At 50.0% G+C, this 27,803-nt stretch overlaps 12 protein-coding genes across 12 annotated transcripts; 4 read left to right on the top strand and 8 right to left on the bottom strand.

The window, feature by feature from the left end:
- Nucleotides 1–277: 277 nt before the first annotated feature.
- AKAW2_50479S (uncharacterized protein) lies at nucleotides 278–1,795 on the bottom strand (the record flags this gene model as incomplete). The annotated part of the gene is made up of 1 exon (XM_041690302.1): nucleotides 278–1,795. One exon carries the CDS (start codon nucleotides 1,793–1,795, stop codon nucleotides 278–280), a length of 1,518 nt encoding a protein of 505 aa, XP_041543900.1.
- An 872-nt stretch (nucleotides 1,796–2,667) lies between these two features.
- Nucleotides 2,668–3,615, bottom strand: AKAW2_50478S (uncharacterized protein; the record flags this gene model as incomplete). The annotated part of the gene is made up of 1 exon (XM_041690300.1): nucleotides 2,668–3,615. One exon carries the CDS (start codon nucleotides 3,613–3,615, stop codon nucleotides 2,668–2,670), a length of 948 nt encoding a protein of 315 aa, XP_041543899.1.
- A 1,358-nt stretch (nucleotides 3,616–4,973) lies between these two features.
- Nucleotides 4,974–5,366, bottom strand: AKAW2_50477S (uncharacterized protein; the record flags this gene model as incomplete). The annotated part of the gene is made up of 2 exons (XM_041690299.1): nucleotides 4,974–5,099; nucleotides 5,154–5,366. The coding sequence occupies 2 exons, from the start codon at nucleotides 5,364–5,366 to the stop codon at nucleotides 4,974–4,976; spliced, it is 339 nt and encodes a 112-aa protein (XP_041543898.1).
- A 3,528-nt stretch (nucleotides 5,367–8,894) lies between these two features.
- AKAW2_50476S (Zn(II)2Cys6 transcription factor domain-containing protein) lies at nucleotides 8,895–10,460 on the bottom strand (the record flags this gene model as incomplete). Its single annotated transcript, XM_041690298.1, has 3 exons — nucleotides 8,895–10,037; nucleotides 10,119–10,166; nucleotides 10,248–10,460. The coding sequence occupies 3 exons, from the start codon at nucleotides 10,458–10,460 to the stop codon at nucleotides 8,895–8,897; spliced, it is 1,404 nt and encodes a 467-aa protein (XP_041543897.1).
- Nucleotides 10,461–13,827: 3,367 nt separating this feature from the next.
- Nucleotides 13,828–14,527, bottom strand: AKAW2_50475S (uncharacterized protein; the record flags this gene model as incomplete). The annotated part of the gene is made up of 2 exons (XM_041690297.1): nucleotides 13,828–14,307; nucleotides 14,369–14,527. 2 exons carry the CDS (start codon nucleotides 14,525–14,527, stop codon nucleotides 13,828–13,830), a joined length of 639 nt encoding a protein of 212 aa, XP_041543896.1.
- Nucleotides 14,528–15,784: 1,257 nt separating this feature from the next.
- AKAW2_50474A (SDR family NAD(P)-dependent oxidoreductase) lies at nucleotides 15,785–16,891 on the top strand (the record flags this gene model as incomplete). Its single annotated transcript, XM_041690296.1, has 4 exons — nucleotides 15,785–15,832; nucleotides 15,908–16,159; nucleotides 16,258–16,537; nucleotides 16,632–16,891. The coding sequence occupies 4 exons, from the start codon at nucleotides 15,785–15,787 to the stop codon at nucleotides 16,889–16,891; spliced, it is 840 nt and encodes a 279-aa protein (XP_041543895.1).
- A 1,217-nt stretch (nucleotides 16,892–18,108) lies between these two features.
- Nucleotides 18,109–19,185, bottom strand: AKAW2_50473S (uncharacterized protein; the record flags this gene model as incomplete). The annotated part of the gene is made up of 3 exons (XM_041690295.1): nucleotides 18,109–18,972; nucleotides 19,025–19,096; nucleotides 19,147–19,185. 3 exons carry the CDS (start codon nucleotides 19,183–19,185, stop codon nucleotides 18,109–18,111), a joined length of 975 nt encoding a protein of 324 aa, XP_041543894.1.
- Nucleotides 19,186–22,632: 3,447 nt separating this feature from the next.
- AKAW2_50472S (uncharacterized protein) lies at nucleotides 22,633–23,196 on the bottom strand (the record flags this gene model as incomplete). The annotated part of the gene is made up of 1 exon (XM_041690294.1): nucleotides 22,633–23,196. The coding sequence occupies one exon, from the start codon at nucleotides 23,194–23,196 to the stop codon at nucleotides 22,633–22,635; it is 564 nt and encodes a 187-aa protein (XP_041543893.1).
- A 448-nt stretch (nucleotides 23,197–23,644) lies between these two features.
- AKAW2_50471A (cell division protein ZapB) lies at nucleotides 23,645–24,504 on the top strand (the record flags this gene model as incomplete). Its single annotated transcript, XM_041690293.1, has 3 exons — nucleotides 23,645–23,716; nucleotides 23,778–23,984; nucleotides 24,046–24,504. 3 exons carry the CDS (start codon nucleotides 23,645–23,647, stop codon nucleotides 24,502–24,504), a joined length of 738 nt encoding a protein of 245 aa, XP_041543892.1.
- Nucleotides 24,505–25,003: 499 nt separating this feature from the next.
- Nucleotides 25,004–25,576, top strand: AKAW2_50470A (uncharacterized protein; the record flags this gene model as incomplete). The annotated part of the gene is made up of 1 exon (XM_041690292.1): nucleotides 25,004–25,576. One exon carries the CDS (start codon nucleotides 25,004–25,006, stop codon nucleotides 25,574–25,576), a length of 573 nt encoding a protein of 190 aa, XP_041543891.1.
- A 405-nt stretch (nucleotides 25,577–25,981) lies between these two features.
- On the bottom strand, nucleotides 25,982–26,394 carry AKAW2_50469S (uncharacterized protein; the record flags this gene model as incomplete). Its single annotated transcript, XM_041690291.1, has 2 exons — nucleotides 25,982–26,091; nucleotides 26,148–26,394. The coding sequence occupies 2 exons, from the start codon at nucleotides 26,392–26,394 to the stop codon at nucleotides 25,982–25,984; spliced, it is 357 nt and encodes a 118-aa protein (XP_041543890.1).
- Nucleotides 26,395–27,204: 810 nt separating this feature from the next.
- AKAW2_50468A (uncharacterized protein) lies at nucleotides 27,205–27,546 on the top strand (the record flags this gene model as incomplete). Its single annotated transcript, XM_041690289.1, has 1 exon — nucleotides 27,205–27,546. One exon carries the CDS (start codon nucleotides 27,205–27,207, stop codon nucleotides 27,544–27,546), a length of 342 nt encoding a protein of 113 aa, XP_041543889.1.
- Nucleotides 27,547–27,803: the final 257 nt, after the last annotated feature.

Below are 27,803 nucleotides of genomic sequence, written 5' to 3'. Positions count from 1 at the left end.
CTGGTACAATTGCTAAGCACGCTCCAGAAAAAGCTCATGCCGCAGTATCTAGTATGACTAGACTATCTTTCCACTGCAGTACTGTAAACGTCTCGTTTTCATATTGCTCACGATCCAACAAGCTATCATCTAAAGCAGAAGAACAAATGCATCAATCTTCCTCTCATTCCTCCTCAGCCGTCAATCTTCCAAACAGAAAGCCTAATACCAAACAGACCATCCGGCCAATCTCAGAGGGCACATCGCCAGCGATGTTAACCCGGTCAATGCCATCCACTTAGTACACCTCCACACCTCCGTTTGCCAGCAAATGACCCTTATAGACCGCATATTCGGCTTCAATGAAGGCTAGTGCTTTCACGTATGCTTGCATATCTGTCTTATCCAAGGCCATACTGTTGGTCATCCTTTCCACATAGTCCTTCCGGCTAAAGGTTATTTGTGACGCAGGCTTATCGGATGGCGTAGTTGGGTCGATTGCGGCACCAGTTGCCCCTTCTGGAATGGGGCGAACAGGATTTCCGGATTGCGATTCTGAACTATCACTAGACCCCGCATTCATGATATCCGGAGCGGGACTGGCTGTCGCCTCTCGCTTCATCGTGTCCCTAGAGTGTCCTCTTACGGGACAGCTCCTTTCCCGCTTTGCTCGTTGCCACACGTCCAGTGGACACGGCGTGGGCGAGCGACTTGGAGTTCCAATAGGTAACCCTTGCTCCCAGTTATTGTAACGTGCCTCCTGTTTCTCCCAGGCCTCCGTGATTTTTGACGTAGCCAGTTCCTCATTGGTTATTTCGATGAGATCTGTTCGTGTAATCCAATTGGTACCATCTCGGCATAAATGTTTGTCTTCCTCTTTGATATTAGTCCAGTTGAGCTTCACATAGGTCGTTGGCGCCTTAGAGCTTTTCGTATTAAGGGGCCTCTCCAGGATGGCTACACCAACAATCCCTTCGATATTCTCGGGGCCATAGCGACGGCGGTTTTTTCCCCGTTTGTCTTTCTCCATGATGGAGCAAAGCCGCGACTCTGGATCGGATACTTGCGGAAGACCATCGGAATTGTGTCCTTTGCCGGATTGGATGACATACTTGCACGCTTGCTTTGGCCCGTATCGAACAATCAGCTTCTCGGCTGCGAGCATCATGAACCACGCGTCTGCTGTGCCGTTCGAATGGCCATCTTTTGTGAATGTATTTAATCGGACTAGTAATTCACCATCGTTATCTTCGTTCGGATTCGGACTTCCGACCAAATCTGGTTCCTCGACGGACGCTTTTGCGGTATCAGGATCAGGAAGCGCTGCTTTTCTATGTTGTCCCTGCCCCTGCCCATTGGACGCATCCACTGGTTCCTGCTTCACCGACGTCTCATCTCCACTCGGGGACAATGTGTTCTGCGGCACAGATTGTGGTTGTATCGATGACGCGCCATTCTCAGGGGCCTGACCGTTGGAACCTGTGGCAGCATGTTCCGTCGTATCAATATCCATCAAATCTTCGTCATCTTTCTTGATATCCGCTTCCGTAGATTGGATGACTTGTTGAAAGTTGTTGTGCTTTTTCTGCAGCTCATCCCTCTCATCCTCGGTAAGCTGCGAGCCTTTCAATTGGCTCTCCGCCGCTAGCAAGTCCTTCCGGAGTGACTCGAGCTCCTGCTGGCGCTGTTTCCGTTTGTCTTCAATTTTCCTTCTCTGGGCGGCCATTTCATCTTCTTCACGGGTCTTTCGAGCATTGGTATTTTTGTCGACGCCAGTGGGTTTTGAAGTGTCCTTTCCTGAACGTGTGTTGGCCATGTTGGCTACAGCCAGAGAAGTTTGGTCAATGGATAGCTGATAGAAATCATAGCCTGGACACAGAGGATTTATACCTTGTCTACTAGCTGCTTTAGCGTAAGATGCGAAACAAAGTGAATGTAAGTGACAAATAGGTATATCCGTATAATTTCTGACACATGCAATAAATTGCGGTGCATTGAGAATGATTAACAAGAGTGTCTCGGGAACTCTCTCGAAATGGCGGGGAATGAGCCTACATCGTCCATAAAGCTTGTCGATGTAAACCATTATATTTTGCGGGCTTTGACATGAAACTTGAACTCCGTCTTCTCTCGTGGATCAAGCTACATCTTGGATTTAGCAAGGGCGATTCTCCGGGTATCTGTCATATCTTCCGCCTGAGAGCCCATATTTCTTTGAATTCTCAACGCTATCAGTGCGTCGAACAGCCTTATTTGGGATTGTCTCGGATCTAACACCTACAGCATATAACTGCGGAGGTATATTGTAGAGAATGGAACGTCTTCATGAGTATGTCATTCTACAAGGGTTGCACGTCCTGGATATTCCAAGGGGTGACTTTCAATTACAGCAGGCAAGAATCAAGCAAACTTCTGCGATTTATTTACTCCTGTTCTATTCGCTGACTTGAAACAGTAGCAGACAGTACAGTAAGATCCTGGGCACGGTATGTAGATAGTATTACATACAGAAAAGCAGTAAGATATCAAAATATTATATTATTCGCATTCACTTAAGCAATGCAAGGTCCCGCATTTCTACTACACAAACAGTTCCTGTTTCTCGTGAGCATTCTCAAAGTCATACGCCTAGGTCGAATGATGATGCTCGATCTGGTCTTCCGGCACCTTGACATTCCACGATGAGTGCTAGCTATTGGTACCGACATTATCGAACGGGCTGGGTTGGGTTTCATGGTGGCTTATCATAGGCTGTAGCGATGGGGGTCCTAGCGACTCGATGTTCCGCACAGGGACGGGCGCAGGTGATTCCTGATGCATGCTGCGGCGGTGGAAGTCTGTCATGAGCAGTGCTGCGAAAACAGGCGCCAACGGATTCCAAGAAGGCAATTGCATTGGGATGTCAGTTGGGAATGACAAGCTGACATCTTCGGCCAGCTGCACACGATGCAAATTTGGGATACTTGGTGGCCTAATTTCTGGTGGCATAGAAGACAACCTGGCTGCGACGGACGAAGGAATAGGGTCCGGTGCATCAAAAGAGGGACCCAAATGGAACAGCTCCTGTGAGTAATTTACCCAGAAAGGCATGATCCCGCTTCCCGTCGCATGCTGAGGCTGTTCAGCCTCACTTCCAAAGGGCCAACCTGCCGACTGCTGTACAGGAATTGACGGATGTAAGAAACCGTCGGTCTCGGACCCGGCCAGATAACTGGATTGAGGCCAGGTGCAACCCCAGAAAGATGCGGGCAACGTCTCCCACGAGCATGGCTCCGTAGTCCACGGCATCGAGTACCATGCATCTGCCGTAGGATCCTCTGTGAAGTTATCTGCGGGCATATACGAGTTCGGGATTGGGATCACACTGGATGGGGGTCTCCAGCCTGCATTCACGCCAGCTTCAGATTGGAGAGTGTTGTTCCTATCATCTCCAACTGCGTTCCATTCACCACGAGAAGTAATGTCGACAGGGCATGTAGTGGGTGTGTCACGTTCAGCATCATTCACTCTTTGGATGGTGATGACTGAAGCGCAGCCCACGTCGGACGCGCTCCATTGGTGTCCCTCCATGAATTCGTTAGCGTGAGCCTCATACGTTGTTGTGGTGTCACTAGATGGCTGGTCTGCATAAGCCATGTGGATTGGCGGCTTCTCTGTTCGTGTTTCGGTACAGATCGTAGTATGACGGTTCGCCCTCGGCCGTTCCGACTGAGGAACGCACGCACTCCTGGCTTTTCGGCACGCTTCGCAGGGCGAGGTATGAGAACACTAGGAGCCAATCCCGTTAGTCAGAAACATCACCCACTAAACTCTCATCATATTATTCTCAGTGTCTTATGATTTGCGCACTTTGATTTTATTACGACGACATCTCTCACAAGCTCGTTTCACCCTGCGCTGCTATCCTTCTATCAGCTAATGCTCGCTGAGCAGATGGTAGCAGTTACACTGTATTCTGAATGCAATAATACATGAATCTACCTTAGTACGTGCCTCCAACGTCTTTCGGTGGTCCTCGACAGGCTCGGCAGCATTGGTATCCTCTTGGTGCTGACGGAATGGGGCTGCAGCCGATACGGGGCCTTCTCCTGCAATCGCAAGTCCACTAAGCCGCTCGCTGGTCCCCAATTCGTTTCTCAGTCCCCCGGAATATTTGTATTCCAGCGGAGGCGGTGGGTGCTGCTCGTCCATGAGCAAACAATCGGCTTGGTCGGCCTGTGCACAGATGCAAAAAGAGGTATGACCCGTAAGAATACTAACACACGCCCCAAAAAACCTGTTTTGGGTTTTTCTGTGTTCGCAATGAGTGGCCTGTCATCTACTTTATATAGCCTTGGATTAATAGCAGACTCAAATTACGCAGCAGCGACAGGGTATGATGGAAAGTCGCATGAAGATCGCTGGCGCCTGCCATTACACACCCATCTCGAATTATTGAAATGCAGATCTTGTTCCTGTCCAGTCATCCTGTGATACAGCCTGCTAGGTAGCATCCAAGATAATCTTCATATGGTCAAAAGGCAGGAGGTAGATTTGCTGTTTCTGTGACGAACGGCGGGCATCAGGGGAGCGGCGTTGCTCTCAAGAGTACCATGTTGGCTCCCAGGGGCACATAAACAATTCCGGGAACTTGGGCTGTTGTGCGGGGATCTGTTGCTCTTACGACCCCTGGGCTACGCCTTCCCGAATGGTCGCTCTAAACCGGTCATCTGCAAAAAAGTGAGGCGCTATTGTCTTAGGCGCGGACATGGTCTCCTTTCCTCCTCCTACCGAGGAAGTCATTGCCCAATATGCAAACACTGGCCTATACACGCACTATTCGAGATAATCAAGAATAAATAATATACATGGGACCCTCGCATTCAAGGCGATCGACACGAAAACCCAAAATCTGTGATAAATATGCCGCAAGAACCAGATGTGTTACTTACTGGCCTACAGTCGCAACCCGCTGCGTCCCTTCCATAAGCAATTCTTTGTCAACCTTACAAGTCTCATTCGAAACAGTGACAGTAAAGCAGACTGTCCATTAACCACTTCGAGTCCAGGGGATCCAGATTAGGAAACAAAGCAAGCGGAGTCTGGTATCCCCGGCTGGCCGGGACAGGCTGATCGAAGCGCTGGGACCGTCAGAATATGAGACTGTATGGCTCCTGGTGGCTTCGCATGCCTACCACAATGTATTTCTCGGAAGCTTGGGGAACGCCGTTGGAGATGCACGGGAGGTGCTGCCCAATATCCTCACAACCGGTACCAGGAATGAACCAAGACTGGAAATATGGCTGTGGTGGTTCAGACACCAGAACACCCGGTGTGGCTTGGAGAAGACCGGACGTCCCGGTCCCAATCTCATTGGGTTTAGTTGTGGCTGCTGATGATTCTGGCATGCTTCCGCAAGGCTGACCGGGTAGGGCCTTACTCGAATGGCAGGACGATCTTTCCAGTGCCAGTAACCGAAAATTGAGGTGGTCAGCGAGCGCAAGCCGATGTTAGGACTGAACGCGATGGCAGTCCCGGGTTCTTATAAAGGGCAAGCATTTATTCGGGGGCTTTCATTCTAGCTTGACTACTGACGCTACCGCCATATCTTGCTCGTCCTAAATCAAAGGTGAAATCCACCCAGATCTCAGCTATTAAGGCTTGACCAACTGTCACTGAGGGGACCCCTGCGACCTGGAGACGTACTAGTTACAGGCGAAGATGTGGATGGAGTAGGGTTTTGGATTGGAACAGAATGAATTTGTATCAAGGCGTTCGGAAATGGTTAGGGCAAGCTGTGAGTGGACCCACCGCAAGAAATGAAATGGCATTTGTAAGCAGCCGATTTAGGCAACAAGATTATATTGGGCGTCTTCGATGGCCCAACTGAGACATGCCGAACAACAGCTACTCGACTCGTTAATCTCCAGCATCCGCTAATCTAAGCCATCCGTAGCGATTCCCAGTCTAAGACATCCTTGCCTGGTTAAGATACCACTTTAGGGAAGTATGGCAAAATAGGTTCCGGTCAGCATGAACCAAGTGGGCTTCGGAAGCTATCAGTCATTCGCCCTCAAGGTAGGGCTCACGGAGAAAGCATACCCCATCTGAGACCCCGGAATAGCCAGGCCAATCGATAGTCACAGTAAATCACCGGAACCGCATGGGGTGCACGAGTTCACGGCACACCCCTCCCTCCGGTGTGATTAATCCAGATCATCAAGGTTTGATAGAGCGTCCCGGGAGATTGGTAACCAATTATCGATAAGCATTCCCGAGCCTCTAGACCCAGACACGTTTCCTGTCAGGACATATTGAATAGGAGAGGCGGTAGGAAACCACAACGAGCACTCAGTACAGGAAAGCTTGACACAAGTGCTGCACTTTCGCAAGGGCAAAGACTAGAGAACAAGCAACTGGAGCGACCCAGAATATGAGTACTTCGTGCGATCGCGGAGTGATCTTTCGAATGCCGCCGGAGCCTTGCCGCCCCAAAAGGACACGCGTGTTGGAACTACGGCGCCATGAATTGGAATTCGCTACCATAGCACTGGGACAGCACCGATCGCCAACGCGTCGCCATGCGATCGCAATCGAGCGAAATCCTTTCGGGCGCCCTAGACTTATACCAGTCGCAGTAGAGCAAACTTTAACAAATGAATCCGGTGGTCTAGATTTCCATTTGTTGTCGCTGGAGAAGTCCTTGGGTAGTGTCACAGGCTGTTTTGCCATCGCGATCTACGACACTCTCGTCTCTGTGGAAGGATCGTCCGGATGTGACCGAAGATAGCGAATGATCGTCTCTGTAAAGGTCTCGCCATCTGGTGCCTCAATAGCTTTCTTGCTAGAGGCAGGATTTTGGCTTTCCTTGACGACAGGCCCGGTCGAGTTCCATAACACTGTCACCTGAAAGCTCTTTGTCTCGCGTTGAAGGCTATCCGGGATGTGGTATTTCGGCCAGAATGGCTGTGGTGAGCTCTCATGGTAGCTTATGGCTGAGCCTTGCTGGAATGGCAAGGGACATCGGCCTGTCGATCTTCATAATACACTATAACGCGATCCAGGCAAGAGCGTAGAATGATCAGGTTACATTCATGTCAGATAGTGTGAGCGTTGCATCGGCCTGGAACTGTGGCAAAGCTAGCTTTGCTCAAGGGCGCAGTTCACGCTGTGACACGATATACTTGGCGTCTCTGACGCCCTGATCGTTCGCGTTCGTTGAACGTCAGCCGCCGCCTCCGTCGTGAAAGGATCCCAGCTGTGGTGGGTAAAGCGAAGAGCTAGCCCCAGGGAAAGAATGGACTTTATTCGTTTGTTGGTGGGTAGGAGCCTCTTAAGCAACTGTTTGACGCCATGGCCTGCGCGGGATGTGGGCACGTGTTCCACGAAAGCAATCGAGAATAGCTCTGTGATCTCTTCATAGATAGGCTATATCGTAATAGACCTAAAATACCCCTGAACTGTTCGATTCACTCGGATACAGAAATACAGGTTGTGGTAGGCAAATTGATCCGATTGGTGAGCATTTATAACCATGCTTCTGAATCCACGCTTCTGAACTGACCTCCTCCCTGGCCACTGCGAAATAGTTTTCAGAACTAATCTCAACAAGATATACACTGATCTTACCTGGTAAGCGTTCAAGATTCCAAATAAAAGTATAATAAATGGATACATTGTGGCGTGTGCGCTAGCCAGCTTGGATATCGTGCGTAGAAGACGGCAATACCGCAGGCGAATAGCTGCGCATGGTCCAATACTCGACACTGCCGGTTATAATCGCGCCACTCATAGTGCTTGGTATCACTTCGCAGGGCCCAATAGACACTAAGAAAGACAACGGCAGGCGGCGAAAACCCGAGACGTCATAGAAGTAGCGAAGGCGTGTTTTGATGGGCGATGAGATGGGCTATGTCAGTCACAGCAACGACCGTCCAGATGTCCATTCCGCGGGCCCATTCATACATACGGGGATATAGGAGCGATAGGATGTAGATACGGCGGTGGATCCAAGTAGCAGAGTCGTGATCTGGTTCTCAGGGAAAGAGAATTTTGTAAAACTATGTCAAGACGATGGTAGACGGCTTCGGGAGAAAACCAGTGGGGGCCAGGAGTGTCGCTTAATGACGACAGACCTGTCCTCGTAGGACAGAAATCGACATCAGCTGAAATTGACACTGGATAAGTCAGCCTCTGGAGCTGCTTGAGGTTTCAGGTTCGCATATTTTACGCTCAAGAAGGACTCACTGGCCTGTACATGATACGAACCACAACTTTGACACACAGAAAATATATATGTCTACATATTGCTTTGGTGTGGAAGCGAAAGTCACTGGAAGTGTGCAGCACACATGGATAGCTTTATGAACATTGAAGCATGCAGTATGTTGTGGTATGATGGAAATACTAATAGGAATGATGTTTTGGAGAGTTCATATGAACGGAGACGAATGAAGTATTCATAAGCCTCTATATACAACAGCATTTCGTTTGTACGGGATTTGCTATAACATCTGGAGAGCCTCTTCTGCGAAACAAAGTCATCTCGGTTTGGCAAATATCTGTCGTCAAATTCCTGGCGTAGCTTTCATATTTGATGCTTCCAGCGAAGCATGCTAATACCATATCTGGCACTTGCCGCATATACTGAGGGGCGTGAGTACAAAGGTAATCCAACGCATACGACATGATATTGCATACGTACTAGGCAGCTATGAATAGAAGATTCGCGTGTCATTCGCTGGTCTCGTCTGCAATGATTGACCGTTATAGTGCATACCAACATACACTCAGTGCTATGGCAGATATATAGTACAGGAGAGACAGTGATAGATGAGGATCATTAGACCATAATGCAAGCACACCACACGCAAAAGATGCCATTTCCCTATTGCGAAACATTGTTTCAACGTCCTCTGAACATTGTAATCGCACGCCTAGGTCAAGCGGCCATGCTCGACTTGGTCTTCCGGCACGGTGAGATCACGAGATAACTCCTGGCCGTTCGCACCGACATTACCAAATGGCATAACATGAGTTTCCTGATAATCCATCCTATTGTGTAGCCTTGGAGGTACTACCGACTCGATGTTTTGAGTAGGCATGGGTGCAAATGGTTGTTGATGCAAGCTGCGGCTGCGGATGCCGGCTATGTGAGCCTCTGCGGGAGTGGTCGTCAATGGATCCCAGGGAGGCGATAGCATTGGAGATTCTGTGGGGAGTGCCAAGCTGGCTTTTTCGACCTGCTGCACGCCAGCGAAACTTGGGAAGCTAGGTGGCACAGTCTCTGGTGTAAAAGAGAGCCCGACTGCAACGGATGAGGGAATAAGCTCCAGCAGATCAAAGGAAGGGCCCAGTGGGTACTGCTCCTGTGAGTGGGCTCCGCAAATGGGTATGACGCCGCTTCTGTTCGCATACCAAGACTCTTCAGCGCCACCTTCAGAGGGCCATCCCACGAGCTGCTGAGCAGGAATAGGCAGAGGTGAGAAAAAGTTGGTCTCGGACCCGATCAGATCCTGGGATTGCGACCGGTTCCAACCCTTGAATGGCTCGGAAAATGTCGTTTGCAAGCCTGTCTTTGTATACCACAGCGGTGAGAACCATGGATGTGGCATAGGCTCCCCAGTCAAGTTGTCTGTAGACGTATACAAGTCCAGGGGTATGAACACGTTACAGGGGGCTCTCCAGCCCGTGTTCGCACTAGTCTCCCATGGGAGACTGCTGTCACAATATTTCATAGTCATGTTCCATTCTTCGCAAAAAGTAACGTTTGCAGGGCATGTGATGGGTGGGCCATGTTTAGCAATATTGTCACACAGGATGGTGGCGTCCATAGCGTGGCCCAGATTGGACGCGCTCCATTGATGTCGCTCCACCGATTCACTGGCAGGAACATCAAAAATTCGTATGGTTTCTCTGGAAGGCTGGTCCGCATGACTGTTGCGATTCTGTGGAGGTTCCGCACAGGTTCCAGTAGGCAATGTGAGAATGATGGTCTGCTTCCGTCGGTCCAGTCGACTGCGAGGAACACACTTGTTTCCACGTCTTTCGCACTCTTCGCAAGGACAGGTGCGAGAACACTAGTTGCCAGTCATGTAAATTAGAAGTTCTGCCCACTAACCTTTTATCCAACCATTCCTGTATCTCGCGATATTGCGTACCTTGACTTTCCGACGGAAACAACTCTCACAAGCTCGGTCCATCTCCCGCTGTTGTCCTACTCAGCTTATGCTCGCTCAGCAGACAGTGGCTTTACAACGTGACTTGGGGGGAGTGTAACGCGAATATACCTTAGTAGGCGCCTGAACAATATTTTGGTAGTCCTCGACAGGCTCAGTGGTACTGGTGTCTTCTTGATGCTGGCGGAACATGGCTGCACCGGATACAGAGCCTTCTTCTCCTGAGAGCGCACCTCTACCATCGTGCGTATCGGTCCGCCATTTATCTCTTGACATCCGGGGATCATTCGCGTCCAGCGAAGAGAGTAAACGTTGCTTGTCCATGTGTTATGGAAAGGCTTGGCTGTTCTTTACACAGAGCAACGGAGATTAGAACATGTGGGAGGATCAGCACACGCCAGAGAGAACCTGGCTGGGATGCTATTTTGTGCGAAATAATTGGTTAGCTAATCTCTTTGTATATGTTCTGGTCTTATGTCAGGATCTACGCCCACGCAGCGGCTACATGGTTTATTAGATTTGAGCCAAGGCACCTCATATTGATCATACATGTCAAGCTGCTGAAGACCCTGCTAGAAAATAGCCAAGATGGCCATAAGTCCCAACTACGGAAAAGCGACTTCCAAATCCTCTAACGGGTGGCGGAATTAGGGGATCGGTGTTGCATTTATGAGTGTTGTGCTGGTCCGCAGGGGCACAAGCACAGCTCTCAAGGGCATAGGCCTTCTCTTATGGGAGATCTGCCGTCCTTAAGACCCCTGAGCCACAGTTTACCGAGTGGTTGTCTTAGCCAGACATTTGCAGTTGCTGCAGCAAGATAAGACGCTATTGCGTTCGGTGTGGACATGGTCTCTTATTGTCCCACTTAGAAGGTCATTACTCAATACAAAGACACAGATTTCTCTCATATGTGCGCAATTCATAACGTCCCAGATTACTATACATGAGATCCTTCTTCCAAGGGTATTGCACACGCACATATTAAGTCTATCTGTGATGGATTTGTCGCCGAAGCCGTACCTCCTACCATTGGCCTGGCGTCGCAGCCTGCTGACTCCCTACGATAAAATACTTCCTACCGGTAACAAACCCTTATATGAAACGGACAAAAGTCAGTGAACTAAATGGCAACTGTTGACAGCTTATATTCCAATGGCTGCAGGTTAGGTTCTAAAGCAAACAGACTCAAATATCCCTGTTACCCCGTCAGCAACGGGGAAATACAGATGAGTGCCTTCGCAGTCATGCTCGGCAGAGGATATCTGGAAATACTATAACCACTGCCCCCATATCGAGGCAGCACTGTGCAGCGGTACAAAGCCATCTGAATTTAAAGAACAGCTCTGGATGGGGACGAGCGCGGTCATTATTCGCCGAAGGAGACCAAGCGGTATGCTGCGAACGCTGGCCGGTGATGAAGAACGCTGTCGAACGCAATGCCATTCCCTGAGCATGGCCTGCGATCTGCGATCGTTCTCCGAACATTGACGTGGTGAGCGAGCGCATGTTGGCATGAAAATAGACAACAACAGTAGTCTCGGGTCATTTCAAATAGGAGAGATGGATCGGTGACCTTTCTAATTGAGATAGCGATGAGCACTACAGCTATAGTCAGTTTGCTCATCCCCGAATCAATAGTCCGATGGTCCCAGATTGCAGCTGGTGGGACCAAATCCACTGTCTCGCATGGTTGCTGAGACCTAGTGACGTACTATATACGGAATATGACTCGGGTACAGTGCTCGCTTTGGAATAGACTGAGTCGCTACCTCTGTACCCCGAAAATGGTGAGAGCGACCTGTGAATGGACCGGCTGCAAGAGATAAAAGACCATGGACAGGCGAAATGGGCAATAAGGCTATGTGAGGTGTCTCTAGTGGCCCAACGGAGGCATGTCGAACAGCAGCTATATGACTTGTAGATCTCGACCATCCTCCAAAACGAGTCATCCGCAGCGATTTTCAGTGCTAGACACTCCTGTCTAGCTGAACAACCTTCTTGCGGAAATATGGTAGAATGGGTTCCAGCTTGGACAAGTCTTTTGGAGCGTCGAAAACCATCAGTGATTCTGTCGCAATGCTAGGGTAATCGGCGGACACCTCGCCTGTCCCAAAAAGACACCAGATCTACTGAGACCCGATATTGCGAGTTCAATCGATAGTCATGCTAATTTCCCAGGACGATACTAGAGGCAGGCTTTCCGGTCACGACCCTTTGTCCAATGTCATTGGTCCAGATAACCAAGGTTTAATAGGTCATCCGGATATTGGTAGCCAATCATTGGTAAGCATTTCCTAGCCTCAGAGATTCAGACGCGTTTCTCTGTCTCCGCTGATTAATGATAAAAGATGATGTAGGAGACAACACCATGTAGTTACCACAGGAAAGCTTGAGTCAAGAGCTGGCCATTCGCAAATGCAATGACTAAAGACTAAGGAGCTGGAGCAACCCAAAATATGGGAACTCTGGGCGATGGTGGAGCGACCTCCCAAATTGAACCAAAGCCTTGTCCCCCTAAAAGAAGCCCCTGTTGGCGCTTCGGAACTACGGCACGATGATTTGGAATTGGCCACTATTGCACCGAAACGGCACCAAAGCTCAACATGACGCCTTGCGATCGCGATCGAGCGAAAGCTATCGTGTGTTTTGGCCCTATATCAGCTGCATTAGAGCAAACTTTAAAAGATGGACCTGGTGGTTCAGATCCCATTCGGTTGTCGCTGCGGGGCTCCATTAATCGAGGTATCACAAGACTCATTCGCCATCGTGATCTACTACAGGTCCCCATCTCTGGGGTAGGATCCTAGTCTTCACTAGCTCGAGCTTCCCTTCTTTATGAGTCGGATGGGCCCTGCTACGGCTTGCATATCCCCAAGACGGTGCATCAGTCTCCCACCGGACTGATGTCAGGCTCGAATCCATGCTGCATGATTATATCATCGGCTACCTCGACCGCCATGGTTCTCCTCCGAACTAGTACAATGTCATGGTCGACCGATGTGATCTCCGGTAGCTCATGCCTTGCACAATATTTGGTTACTCTCCCCTTGCGCGGTATGGAGAGAGACAGAACCGGAGAGATCTCGGGTTCATGGCTATAAATTCTGGACGCTACATCATTAGCTATTTCCCTCGTCCAGCTTGCCGACGACGAGATAATTCCGTCGAGAGTTTCACGACTGGCTGCTCATCTATATGAGGTATGGGCGTGCCGCTCTCGATCCAGCACAATCATATGTACTCTAAGAGAAAGCAGGGTAGTTTGAGGGACGGGGAGTATGCGTGCAGGCTCACCCAAAAATGACTTGGAGTCTTCCTTCAACTCAGACCTTTAGACGACCCTCGTGTTTCTGATTCCAGAAGCTTAACATTACCTGGCTAAATTGCGACTTGCCTTTCCGAGGCCCAGACGTGTGACACGCTCATGCTCTGTTAGCTTGTCGACGGTCAACAACGGAACTTGAGTTTCTAAGGCCCTTGTCAAGCGCAATCAATTCACTATGGGATTAGCCCACGCGTTTTATATACAAAAGGTTTACCCATCCCGGCATCAGCCGGTCCTTCTGCCAACATAGAGGCAACTCGCCGTGTCGAAAGTGCCCTTAGCCAGCTTTTAGCGAGAGCAGAAGTGCACTGCGTGACAGTCTGCACTTTAGTTGTAGATCGATATACTTGTGCGCATCTCAGATAATCAATTACTACGGCAGAGCAACCAAAACTGGAAAAGCTGCGCGAAGTTACCCGACTCGGGTACCATATTATGATCATTGCCAAATGCACCCCCTTCATCCTCCTGAGTAGGCCACATGTCCGGTACCGCTGTCGTTGCCGGTAGGGCAGTCGTCAGGGCAGCGGGATCCACACGTTCTGCTACACCAGCCGGGCTCCGAAGCCGCTGGTGCCAACCTGCAACGGTATGCTGCATTTCATCCACCAGTTGTCGAGTCGCCTGCTGCTCAGAGAACTCTTGTTCGCACCGATGCTGGTTATTCAACAATTCCTGCATTGCACTTCCAGCGCCTTCAAGGCGCTCTAACAGGGTCTTCTTGTCCCCCCTTAATGCTTCATTTTCCCGCTCCAGTGTTTCGACCGTAGCCAAACAGGCCTGGTGGTCCTCCAGTAATGTGGCAGAATGGGCGTCCCGAAAACCAGAACCGGATACTTGTGCCCGCTGGTTGGTGAGTGAAGTCAGCAGAATAACCAGGCCCTGCCAACCGTGCCTGGGGACTTACCATGGGCGGACGTCTAAGGGAGCGCGCAGGCTGCTTGAGAGGCCGCGCGACGAGCTCCTCTCTCTGGATGGATCCTGCGTCAGAAACACCACTGTGACTCTCGGTCTCCCGGGCGGTTGCGCGACCGCCCACCCGTGGCCTAGTTGTGACTATTGGCATTTATGAATAGTCCCAAGATAACATCAGAGAAGTGCGGAATGGAACAAGGGTGCCGTAGAGTGCCGTGCTGAAGGGAGATTTGGTCAGAGTCACAGCCCGCAAGAGACCTGGCTGGACAGGAGTAAAACACGCCATTGGTGATGGCAGAGTGTCCCTAGCAATCCTCTCAGTCAAAGAAAGTTAGTGACAACTGTCCATTGGCTCTTTCTGCCTACTTGGTCCTGTGTCCCTCTAATTGAACGAGTGACGCATTGATGGTTAAGATCTGCAACACTGTGCTTTGCAGCGGACCCAAGTACCATGGGAGATTTTCTGGATCAGGGCGGTCAAATGTCTAGAATGATCTTTTTCGGCCTGATCGAAATATCACAGCACATTTAGTCTGGTCTCCGAAACTGACCCACCTAGCCCATGGCTCGAGGGGCTCTGCACTCGTTAATACCATCGCACAGAGTGGTATTGGCCCGTGAAATTGGACAACCCTGGGCCGTAGGGCAAGTCGAGCGGTGAGCTACTTGGGTAAAGTAATAGGAATGGTTGCATGGATGGGGCGATGTTTATATACCAGGAAACATCGCTAGGGCAAGAGATCCTCCATAACAGGTGGATCACAACTTCCCCTCCTCATTCTTGTAGTCTGCAATACTCCATGCACATACCCCCTTGTCTAGTTCGCTCTTAGTTATCTACTCCTTACAGAGAGATTCCCCTCCTCCTTGGCGATCATCCTTGACTTCATCCCCACTAATTTCTGACGGCAGCCACCCACATTCTTAGGCTCGACCAAACACTAGTCAGCCCATCCTTTCACGACCTAAATCAAGATGCAGTAGTCAACGGGCTAGACAAGGGCCTGTCATCCAATCGTAGAAAGCTCACGCAGCCACTTCAACCGTCAGAGATGATCCCCCCCGCGACATCGGCTAACGTTGCTGTTGACCAGGATGCTCGCTTGGTTTTCCAGGATAGGGCAACAAAGAGATAGCATTGCTGCCTTGTTTCCACTGTTTGAGGTTGATGGAGTACATACTTTATACCACCGGAGTACCAATCACTACCTTTATCTATAATTCAGCGTCGTCTCGAATGAGTATAGTAAGTTAACCCCTCCTCCTCCCCGGGAACTTCCCCCCTCTCCGTAGGCACTCATAATTCCAAGCTTTCCCTTCTCTGTCTTTCTTCTCTCTTACACACTCACACCCTCAATTCTATTCAACCCTCTTTCTCTGAGTTATTATCCTTCCTCCCACATCTACAATGGTCATCAGAGGCACTCAATTAGATGGCGTCGCTCTGGTCGTCGGCGTAAGAACCTTCCCTCTCCCCCACCACCTCAAACAGATGGTTTCCTCCTCCCAAACTAACCTCCCATAAATCCAGTCTGGTCGCGGCATCGGCCAACAAACCGCTTTCTCCCTAGCCGAAGCAGGCGCCCGCGTCATCGTCTTCGCCGACATGAACACCGAAACAGCCACTGCCTCCGCCGAAGAGAGCAAGCAATACGCCACAAACCCCGAATACCAATCCACCCACTTCACCGTTAACGTGACCGATCAAGATGGCGTGCAAGCCATGGTTGACTTTGTCGTCGAGAAGTTCGGACGGCTGGACTATGCCGTCAACGCTGCAGGAGTGAGTCCCATCCACCATCATTATCCGTTAAGAATATTCCACAACAACCTAGCGCATGGTTCTCTTCCCACCAAGCTAACTCAAAAAAATCCAACTAGGTCGACAACGGCGTACACACCCCCTTCGCCGACACCGACATCGACAACTTCGACCGCGTCCAGACCATCAACGCCCGCGGTATGTTCCTCTGCTGCCGCGCCGAAGCCGCCGCCATGCGCAAGCAGACCTCACGCACCTTCACTAGCCGCACCGGCACCCGGGACATTGGTCGCGGCGCCATCGTGAACGTCTGCTCAGCCAACTCCTTCGCCGGACTGCCCGGGAAGGGATCATATACCGTCTCCAAGCATGCCTGCATGGCGGTGACGAAGATGGTTGGTATGTTTACCCCCTCCCCCAATACCTTATACACGATACTATCCTATTCAATCCAACTCCCGTTATAAACATATATTAATATTATCTGGTACAGGACTGGACCACTCCGCCGAAGGCATCCGCTGCAACGCCGTATGTCCCATCCGGGTCCGCACCCCTCTCCTCGACGTCGAGTTGGAGCGGAACCCGCAGGTGCGCGCGGAAATCGAGGCCGTTATACCCATTAAGCGTGCGGCGGAGAGTGATGAGGTGGGAGATACGATTGTTTATTTGCTTAGTCCGTCGGCGAGTTATGTTAATGCTACGAGTTTGTTGTTGGATGCGGCGGTTACGGCGACGTTGAGGTTTCATTGATTAGTATTCATATTTTATGTCTGGTTGGTAGTTAATAGAAGTGAGAGGGTTATGGTATACGATGCATTCGATACGGTGAATGAGTAATAGTCTGTGTGCAGTGGAATGGCTGGAATTGTTGGACATGGTTTGTTGTAGTACGCTGAATGAATGGTCGATTCCCGAATACATAAATCAAGTAGAAGTCTACGTAGTCCAATACATAAGTGCGTGTTAATCCCTTTCAAAGGTTTACTACGGTGTTGAGTTTTTTGACGCGTACTGTAAGACGCGGGAGCGGGATGTCCCGAGACTTTTGAACACCTATTGTAGGTCCGGGCCTTCCCGAGCACAATCTAAAGTAACCAACAACCGCGTGGCTCTCACGGTCGGGCAACCCGTCCCAAAATGTCGTACACAAGGTTTTTTACAATAAAATCTTAGTTAGGTAATTTCAGCTATAAGAAGTCTACAAGGCTTGTTTATAAAAGTACATATTTTAATGGTATCTATGGGTGTTTTCTTTCATGACTTTTCGAATTAGTTATCATGTAACGTAGCCGTTAAATAAATTCTATGTATTTTGATTGCAACCTATCATAGTATGTATACAAATGGTTTTGGAAACTTGGCAAGAAATACTCATTAACTTATTCAAGTAGTATTTAGGTAGTATTTAAGAGAATTCAAGGGTTTTTAACTGTACCATTTAGATATAATAAATATAAAACGAGCAGCTTGTAAATGGCATTACGAAATAGGCCGCGCGACCTTTTATTACGTCGAAGTTAGTAGTCCTAAGGAACAACAACTGACCAGACCAACCGGAAGGCGGTAAAAATACGTGCCCGCCTGGGCGGAAGCTGAAAACACACACACACACACACACACACACACAACAATTCCTTAACGCCCGGCGGCTAAGCCGAATGTGCAACTGTCACTGATTTATCAACACAGGTTCTAATGTTGTAGCTCCTCCGAGTTCAATCACATATCCTTGAATGCTGAACAGGTGTCCTACAGATTATTTAAGGTCTTACAAAAAAAGATGGTATGGCTTAAAGCAGTCCCATGTCATTGACTTGCGAATGAGTTCAGTCTCCTATCCAAGTTTCAGGAGTGTTTTTTCATCGCCGTCAACTTGCACGCAAAGGACATCATTGTAGCCTCCCCGATCGGTTGGCCAGCCCTCGTCAACTCTAGGAGTAGAGACTAGACGAATTGCCACACGTTGCCTATGCGGCTCGAAAGCTATCCAATCTGGATATCTGCTCAATCATCTCAGGCTCCGAATTGTTATCCTCTAAGCCTGTGGCAATGTCGTTCACATTGGCCGCAGTCTTGGTTGATGTTGGGGCACTGGAATCAGATAGTCCTGCAGAAACCTCGCTTTTATTTAGATGATCATGCAGGTTAGGTGTGACAGGAAACGGCCCATTCCAGCTTTGAGAAATTTCGTTGCTTAGATTGGCAATGGGAGCCCCCAGGCCTGCGGGCGAGTCAGGACAGGCCATTGGAACTAACTCAGCCAACCATGCCTCCCAGAATTCAGGCGACGTATATGGTTGTAAGTCCATGCTCATACTGATTTCCAACTGAGGAGTCAACTGTGATAGCAGCGAAAGATCATCCTCTGGCGTAAGTTGGTCCAGATTCGAGTTCTCCATATTGTCAGCCATTGCCATCAATGTCCCGAAGCCCTGAGATTGAGAATTTTGAGACGCCAAGTTTAGATTGTCAATAAGCATGTTTCCATAGAAGTCTTCTGGGAAGATAGCCGCAAGGTCGGTAGGTGAAATAGCCATGTTCAGAAAATCTGTTTCCACGTGGCCCGTCTGAAGACCATCCACTCGATCTAGAGGGCTCTTTGCACGTGCGGTCGTGTGCTCTGCGCCACCTCTCTCCATTAATGGTGGATAAGCGGGCGACGGCATATCAACGCTTTTGTACGTAGGCGACGGAATCGAGCGAGATGACAGCAACTGGTCCTCATCGCCGGAGCGAAGTAGGTTTGAGACATAACGCATAATCTGGCGAAAGTTGGTCGAATCATGCCCTCCTTGTGCTGGATTCGGCCAAATCACATTAATTAACTCAAGCTAGAGAACATTTAGTCTGAATAGATTAAGATTATGAAGGAATATCTGTTACCACAGATTCGGCCACATTTTCCCGACTGCCCTGGTCGTTATGCAGTTCATCCAGAGCTCGGTTGAAAGCCCGCTGCGATTAAGTTAATAATGATGACAACATCCAGTGTAAATGTAGCTGACCGTTTTGTCCTCGATTTTTTGCTTCAGTTTAGCCTGCATTGTCTCCTGGTCTCCTAAAATCTGGCTAGAAGGAGGAGGTCCCAGTACCAGGTATCTCCAAGCTCAATTGAGAGAAAATAGTCACTCCTGAACAGACGGAATGATCCGCGGTCAAGGAAAACGTATTGCCACACGGCCGTTGACTCGGAGATATGGTTCATCTCACAAGGCTTGAGGGACCCCTGTCAAAGCAAGCCCAATAGTGCGAACCTGTTCATCGGTTCTTTCCCCTAACGAACATGGATTCAATGGTTTGGACTCAAAGATGCTCCCTCTCACGATAGCTAAAGGTAGACGGGGTACATTTGGTTATCATAGGAATCATCTGCAGTGCTTATTGACAATCCAGTGGTTCTATCTGGTCTGACCCTGTAGAGACAAAGAGAAACGAGACGGTCGCCAACGCGATCTGGCCTTATTCGGTGCAGCCGTCAGTCTATTTCTTGTCAGCCTTCCAACCAAAATGACCCCATATTATTTCGACACGATGTGTCTGGCTGTTACAACCCATCAGACTAACCGGATCTTAGTGGGCTGACTGTCTTTGCATCTCTATACACTCATCACACCGCTTGATTGCAGCCACAATCGGATGACTGGGCGCCATCAAAGCTATATTCTGGAACGTCACAAGCGCAAGCTGTGTCCGACTCAATGCAACTACAGGGTTAATTTAGACTTCTCAGTGAAGTGTCTGAAAACAGGGACAAAAATCCGGGTCCGGTTCGCCCTTTCTTGCTAGTAAAGATGAGTCGATCGCTCTTACAGGCGGAGGTTAAAATCCAGCCGTAAACAAACACTTATGTACAAAGCAGCCTTCCAAAACAAGGAAGATGTTTTGACCGAGTGATGTGGGTCTCTCCAATCAGAGACCGTAAGCATTCTGGGTAGCCTTCAAGCCAGGAGATCTAGGCTCACCGACCTCCATCAGAAGACCCGCAGTAATATAGAAGGCGGGACAGGGGTCCGAGGAAAAGAAGCGATGTGCTTTGCAGTTAGTGCAGTTGCAGTTACACTGTATACTTATTCTCTTGTAGGCAACATGCAGCATCTGAGTTCTCACGATAATCATGTTGACTGAAGATAACACTTCATGCTCCATGAGTGCATTGAAACGTTGCCACCCTGCGAACTAAGCCACCGTTAGATAAAACAAACGCGCTTCAAGTAGCTAAGGTAGGTCCAGGATTTGCATTAGCCTTTCTATACTTAGATCGCATGCTTTGCATTTAGTGCGTGGTAGTAGTTAATCTCAGTAGAAGCACCCAATAAAAGCGGCCACTTGCCGGCTGATGGGTGGCGGTGAAGACCGTAACGTAAACCACGATCACATGGCTCTCATGGTCAAGCGGCCCATCTGATAATGCCATATAAATGATATTCTTTTGGAATAGAATATCTCAACCACTAGAAGAGTTCAAGACTTCATTAGGGATTTATAGATAACAAACATAATACGACTGATCTTGACATTCATTGCAGAATTTCATAGCTGCTTATAATAGCTCGTAATGTATAATACATGTGTCTTACATGTATTTCTATATATTCGAAATGATTATTTAGAAGATGTTTAGAATTTTTCTACATAAATTTTGTGCCTGAACTATAAGGCAAACATTGAGGCAGCCCAGCAAGACCTGGGCAACTCCGCAATATGGGGACCGGGAGCCCGGTGGCTCGGAAACGGGACAAATCATCCGACAAGACTACCGATCTAGCTCTCGTGGTGAGTTCTATTATAGTGTAAGTAGGGTTGTGCTGTGTTCGGCTGACGCAGTATTCCCCGCTTGCGCTTGCTGATGCTCACTGGCGCTCGCTGGTCAACTTGTTACTGTACACACGAAATGCCCAGTCATTCGGACGGCTTCTCGCCGCGCTTCAAAACTTGGATCCCCCGATCCGGCTTTGACCTTGGCGCAGCATGATTCGACTTTATGCTGAGGATTTGACCAGGCCGGACGTGATCATGCGTCTTTTGAAATGTGATGATCGCCTGCTGAGGCCCCTGATCGCGATCGGTGGGAGACCCAGTGGGGAGCTGGGTAACCTGCGGACCAGGGGTAGGGCAAATGAGGCGGGTGCGAAAAACAAGTAAAGAAGTGAAAGAGGAAAAGGCAAAGGGAGAAAATAAAGGGGTGGGGGGAGATGAGGTCAACAGGCACAGAATGGTGAAATTACGCTGAAAAGATAGCGGAAGTGGTGAAAGAATCCACCTAGTAACTCACCGAGTAGACATGGTCGAGTAAGTTGCATAGGGTGTTTTTTTTTTTTTTTTTTTTTTTTTTTTTTTTGCCGTTTTGGGAACGCGCGTGTGCCACGGGGATCTGCTGGGGCGTTTACCCGTTCAGAGCTAGGCGAGCACGTCTTTTCACCGCCCTCTGGTCGGCTTCTCTAGTCATTTGTTGTTGCCTTGGGCCATCAACATTTGCTGGGGCTCGGGAAGGTCCGGGACTAGTCTTTTTGAGGAAGCTGTCCAGGGGTTCAACTTGATGCCCATGCCCAGTCTGAGGGATTCGAACACGCACCGAACAGATATTACGCCCTCGAGTTTCGGTCCCTTGGCTTACCACGTAGAATAACGAGATCAACACATGGTTCTACTGGCTTCAGAATGCTATTACCCTGAATTACCGGGGAAGTGAGCTTTGTTAGGCTAATTGATGGTTATATGTATCATGAGTCGTGATAGGGGAATGGTGGAATTATATATACATAATATTCAAACAACATCATGACCACTGAGTATAACAGGCTTCTATGACCGTCCTGAGAGACATGTAAAAATCATAACATGCAACTTTGGATAATCAAGCCACTTCATGAGGTGAGTCACTGATATAGTAGAGGAGATAGATTGGCTGTAGCATGAAGACTTGGGGGAAAAGAGGAGGAGTGTCGCGTACGAAGAAAGCTCAATGCCGATTTTCGCTGCTCTCCATGTTCAAATCACGATTGTACCGGCCACACGCAATGACTTGATGGGTCTCAAACTACCTCAGCCAACATATCACCTTGCGCTACAGGCCAGTGTGAAGGGGAAGGCTGAGAAGCGATCTGCAGGAACCTTGCCGCAGACGGATAAAGACTGTTTGAATTGCCCAATGGCCTATAGGAAGGGAACAAGAAGCGGGCAGTACAATTTGCCCCACCATGCGGGACCATCATCGCGGAGAGTTCTTTTGCAGCCGCGCGTCTTGGTCTCAGCTTGTGCCTACTGCCTCGTGCGACCACAGATATGGTATAATAACTGCCACTGCAAATCGATCTTGGAAGGTGCAACCAACGACCGAGACGGAACTCTATATTCTTTCTCATACCCTGCAACAAAGAAGGTTGTCAATTCATCGGACTGCTTCGACCGCCGCTTGGGGCATGCTCTTACCGGAGTGATCCCGCGGACCCTTACGAACCCAATGCGTCTCAAACCCGCGACGGTGCGCACATTTAGCTGGGGACTGGATGGTCAATTTCGGACCCTGAGTCGACCGTGCGGTCTGACCGTGGTTCTGCGGACGTGTGACGCGTGTAGGGGCCGGTGGCCTCATCACCTGCATCGCTAGAGGGCTTGGATCGTCTGAACGATGCTCGGAAGGAGTGGGGGTGCTGATCGAGATGGGACTGGGCCAAGTCCTGTGCTGGCCACGGCCCAGTCTCCTGGGGATTTGACGTCCGAGCCGCGATGGCGTCTTGCACATCGGGCGGCGGTGTCGTCTTATGTCTTTCTCCAGAAGCCGGTATTTGGTCCGCAGAGACTCTTTCGTTCTGGGTTTGCGCTCGATTGAATATTTCCGAGCCCTCTCCGGCCACGTTAGATGGAGATGGTGCGCTACCCATGATGGATAGTCCTGTTCCTCGCCGGGAGTCCAGGCCCGGTAGTGTCTCTTGGACATGGGGAGCGAGAGTGAAATCGCAAAACGTGAAGTAAGTGGGGGAACTGCGCTTGCAGAGACCGACGCAAATGGCAAGATCCAGATACAGTACATGTATTGCCTGCCATACGGAAGGCATACAGCATTGCGGGCCACAAGAAAGAGGAGGGGAGACCAGAAAACACTTAAATGGGAGGATTCGTTGCCCTGAGGTAGTTCACTGGTGAATGCCGTCGCACTGATGCAACAATCCCTTGTAACTTACCCACATCGCCCACCACTCGACATGTCTCGTTGCCCAGGGTTTTCCACGTTCCACAAGTCAATACTACTTTGTGCGACGGTGTCATTGAAGGAAAGGAGCCTTGAACCACGGGCTAGGTGGGCAAGTTTCAGAGACTATGGACTTAAGAAATTGTGGTGGAGTTCAGAGCGAATGAGGTCAAATTAGACAAATGACTGCGCTGGACGAGAAAATACCCCACGCGCTTTGATCCGTAGTAAAGCAGGTTGCCGCACATCTCAACCGTTACTGTGTCTCACTTGGTCAACTATGGTGACACCGAGCCATCGTGGCAAAAGATCCAATGGGCGATTATCACGAACTTGCTTTGGCTAATCTCGTTGCTAAGCTTAAAACCCATTTGCTATTGTCAACGGTAATCCGCTTTCTCTTGCCAGGCCAGGCATTTTAATTTCTCTGGCTAATTCTCCCTTCAGCACGGTACAGTACATACGCAGTTGTTCTTCTACGAGTTTTGTTGTCATCGAAAAATGCCAAAGTCAGAACCGCGGGCGGGCATCCGCGCACGCACCCGGCAGACCGAGAGTCGCAGTACCGCTTTCGACCCACGATCTATCCAAAGACTGGAGCCCGTAATGCGTTCTCCCCAGCAGCCTCTGCGGTCCCGTCGACTCCCATCCACGGTAAGCCTTCACGTACGGTTACTGGGCCCGGATCGTTCCACTGACTTCACGCACCCACCAGCTGCCACAGGTATCTGGTTCTGGTTCTCGAGACCCTCCTTCTGCCCCATCGCTGAAGAATCACGAGGCATGTTTGGCTACGGTCGAAACACTGGAGCGGGAGATTGAAGCGTTGCAGAGAGACAAAGAGACCCTATCGGAGCGCGTTGGAAGCGTCGAAAGTGAGATCCAGGAATTGTTGAACAAACAGCATCAGTGGAGACAACAGCTGCCTGAGCGGCGCGCGACTCAACAGCTGATGGACGAAATGCAGCATACCGTTGCGAGTTGGCACCAACGGCTTCGCAGCCCGGCTGGTTTGCCAGAAAAGGCGGATCCTGCCGCCGTGACGACTGCTCTACCAGAAATGTTAGCGGTGCCGGATATGTGGAATGCTCAGGAGGACGGAGGGGGTGCATTTAACAACGATCATGGCATTGAACCGGACTCCGGTGACTTTACGCAGCTTCTTCAATTCTAGTTTCTCTACAGTACCGTAGTATTTGATATTTTTTCTGGCGCGAATGCGCTCAAGTAGACCGATCAACAATGACGAGGTGTGATCTGCAGATGGACCGGGTGATGCTAGGGTGGGTAAACCGTCTTGTATATAGCGGGCAGGCCTATTCCACGGACAAACAATTGCGCTCGGCAGCAGCACTCAATACCCAAATGACGTTCTTCTCCGCCTACCAGCAAACGGAGCATGGGCCAGGTTTCACGCGGTCGGGTCCAGGAAAAGAAAGCCGTGATTCAACCAACGAGCGTCTAACGTCTGAGCCCGAAAATGAGGGGTTCTGGGAGGTGTCAGTGAAGGAGACTCTAGTCCGTCTTCTGAATGTGTCTGCTAGCGTACACCCAATCCAAACCTCACACATTCCCCCCGAGTATATATAATTGTGCTGTATCGGGATCGGTACTCCACACTTTCGTCTGCACAAGCGGCCAGTTTTACTTTAAATCCAATCTCCAACGGAGCCATGCCGCTGTCTGCAATCTGGACGAGAAGAGCAGCCAACGATGCAGCATCGAGCATCTACAGTCGAGAACCTGAAGTCGCTCCGGTTCCTCCGCTCTCCATCCCGCGCAAGGGGAGGACACCGACCGATTCTCCTGCAAGGCATGATCTCCCGGAGATCAATCTGATCGACCATCAAATTGCGCTGGCCCGGGGAACAACCATGGCCCTGGAAACGACCCGTGTGCGGCTTCGAAATGCCAAAAAGAACGGTCCACGTTCGTTACGAGACACTTTGGAAGACAAGTGGCGACAATGGAAGCGCCAGGAAGATGAGAACCGGTTCTTCCGCACATGCCTCAAAATCTTCGATGACCTCGCGGCCGTGGCAGTCGAGGTGTCCGATGATCTGATCCTGCAGCAGGAGTTTGAACCCGAAGTCAGTCCGGTGGGAAACCGACGCATCCTCCTGGGGATGCGTAAGCTGCGAGAGGCCCTGGCCGACTCGCACGGGAAGGAAGCTCGAGCCAGAGAAGAATGGGACCGTCGCCTGAACCTTCCCGGTATTCGTGCCTCATTACCGCAGTGGATATGATGCCTTGTCGGATCTACGAGTTCCTGTGGGCAGGCGCTCTATGTGACTCTGCGTTCATTTTCCCATCATGTCTCGGCATAAGGTTGGACCGTCGCTGAAATGTGCTTTGTAGGTATGCTCTCATCTGCTCATTGTGTAGGCCAGCGGAACTGCGCACGTCTACAACACTTGCCCTGAGAACTCGGTCCCTTGTGAATATCTCAAGTTCCTATACTCCTCATTACAGAGTTATTAGAGACATGTGGTCTGTCTAGCCTATCAAGAATTGCACAGATACAATGCAACACCCGACACCCCCGTATCCCCCAAATTAAAGTTGCATAGATTATACCAACCCAATCAATAAAAGCGCATCACCGTCGTAGGAGCTACACAGCACTGATGACCATGTTCTTCGGATAAAGCTCAACTCTCTCGCTTAGACCTGTGCTCAGTTAGCACAGGCTCCAAAGGAACCATGCGGGGGCTGTTAGGAGGCGTCTTCGGGTAGAAGCCGGCAAGTAGACTCTTGGAGTCTGTGTCCAGTTGTTAGATAATGGTTCCTTTTTGCATATGTGTTCTGTGTGCATACCCATATATCCGCACGCGACTTGGGGGTCTGACGTAACCGAGCGTGCGCGTGCCTTGAGTTCGCCTTTGGTGGCATGAGGCATGGCCATAGGTTCACTCATGGCTTGAAGAGTGCTTGCCAGTTGATGTGGATCAAAACAGGCCATGAAGCTGCCCTGTAAAAGCGGGCGTTTGATACCCGTCCGATTACACGGTCCTTCGGCCACGCTGCCTAACACACTGTCGCATGTTGCACGGTTGTGGTCCATTTTGGAACGTGATGGGCTAGACGGCCACGAGGTGTTATCGGTTGGCCGTATATTATGTCGACTGATGATGCGACGACTGTCATAGGAACAAGGGCGGCAATGCGTAGAGTAAGGGCAGGATGGCGTGTGAAGAGCAGAGCTCAGACGGCCTTTTAATTTGTTCCTGTGCGCGCCATTACACTGATTGAGTTTGCCCGCGGGCTATCGTTTATCAGTGCCGTTTTAGGGTTTTATTATACACTACATTGAATTGCCCCAGACAAATATCGTAATATTTGATTCCAGCAGAGCGCTGTTTGCGAATGATATACTGCTATCTTCCATATCGCTCGGAGTCCTGACGGATCCAAAATGTCTAGACCTATGCTATGTATTAATATTAGGCGCATTCCCCTGAGAACAGCGGCGCTGGAAGTCCAGGCGATTCAAAAACCACGGGCAGACCACCAAGGAATATCAGGACTTTCACCAATTGGGGTTTCTACACGGTTGGGGTTTCTACACGGTGAAACGAAAAAGTTGCCCACCTTATCCGAAACGTTGACTGCCGACCATCTACACTCGTCGGCCCAGAATTGACTCGACTCGACGTTGCCAGCCCGGTGATGATTTGAACTTTCTGGACCGAACAACACCCAGCCCGAGAGGACCGTCCAGGGAGTTAGTGGTCAGCTCTGCTTCGATATATATACCCACGTTTCGTCTATCGCATGCTTGTCGCGCCCCCGTGTTGTCTTCAGTTATTCCGTACCCTGGGATCGAACCGTCCTTATTCAACTTGCGTCTTCCTGGCTCAATCGTTAGTCCGACATGCATGCAACTGGCCCGCCCCAGTATAAGCGGCTACAGGCTCTGCGGACGGTGTTAGGACTTGAGACCTCGCATGCTGAGACGCCTGGCATACAGTGTGTGCAAGACCCTGTCCGGATTGGTGCCGGTAGCTACGCCGTGGGGGCGGAGGAACATGAAATCGCACAGCGTGACGATGGCGATCCAGCGGCCGTAGATCAATCCAGTGCAAGCCCCAGCCGGATGGCAGACGGTAGCGAGGGGGCCTATGGCCAGGGACAGGTCTTCCATCTTTTGAATGAGTACAGTTTTACGAATTCTACTCTTCGAAGAGCATCGCATGACAAGCTGACACATATCTAGACTATCTGAACGGGTGGAGTAAGTGTAACGTTGCCGTTCTCTCAACTAGACTGACGCAAATCAGCGCTTTGGAGTCCAGCATGAGGGAGCAGAAGCAGTGGAATCAGGATATTGAGGAGACAGTGGACCAGATCCACCGGTCCTTGTTTGGCAACGGCACCAAAAGGGGTACAACACGCGGCAAGGCCACCAGGTCTTGACGACGAGAATATCCGCCGGCGCTGGAGGGATGGTGGACTAATGGCGAGTTTCTTCTC

Source organism: Aspergillus luchuensis, chromosome 5, assembly GCF_016861625.1.
Source record: "Aspergillus luchuensis IFO 4308 DNA, chromosome 5, nearly complete sequence".
Lineage (NCBI taxonomy): Eukaryota > Fungi > Ascomycota > Eurotiomycetes > Eurotiales > Aspergillaceae > Aspergillus > Aspergillus luchuensis.
The sequence above is the reverse complement of the archived record's forward strand: the minus strand, read 5'-3'. Positions and strand labels throughout refer to the sequence as shown.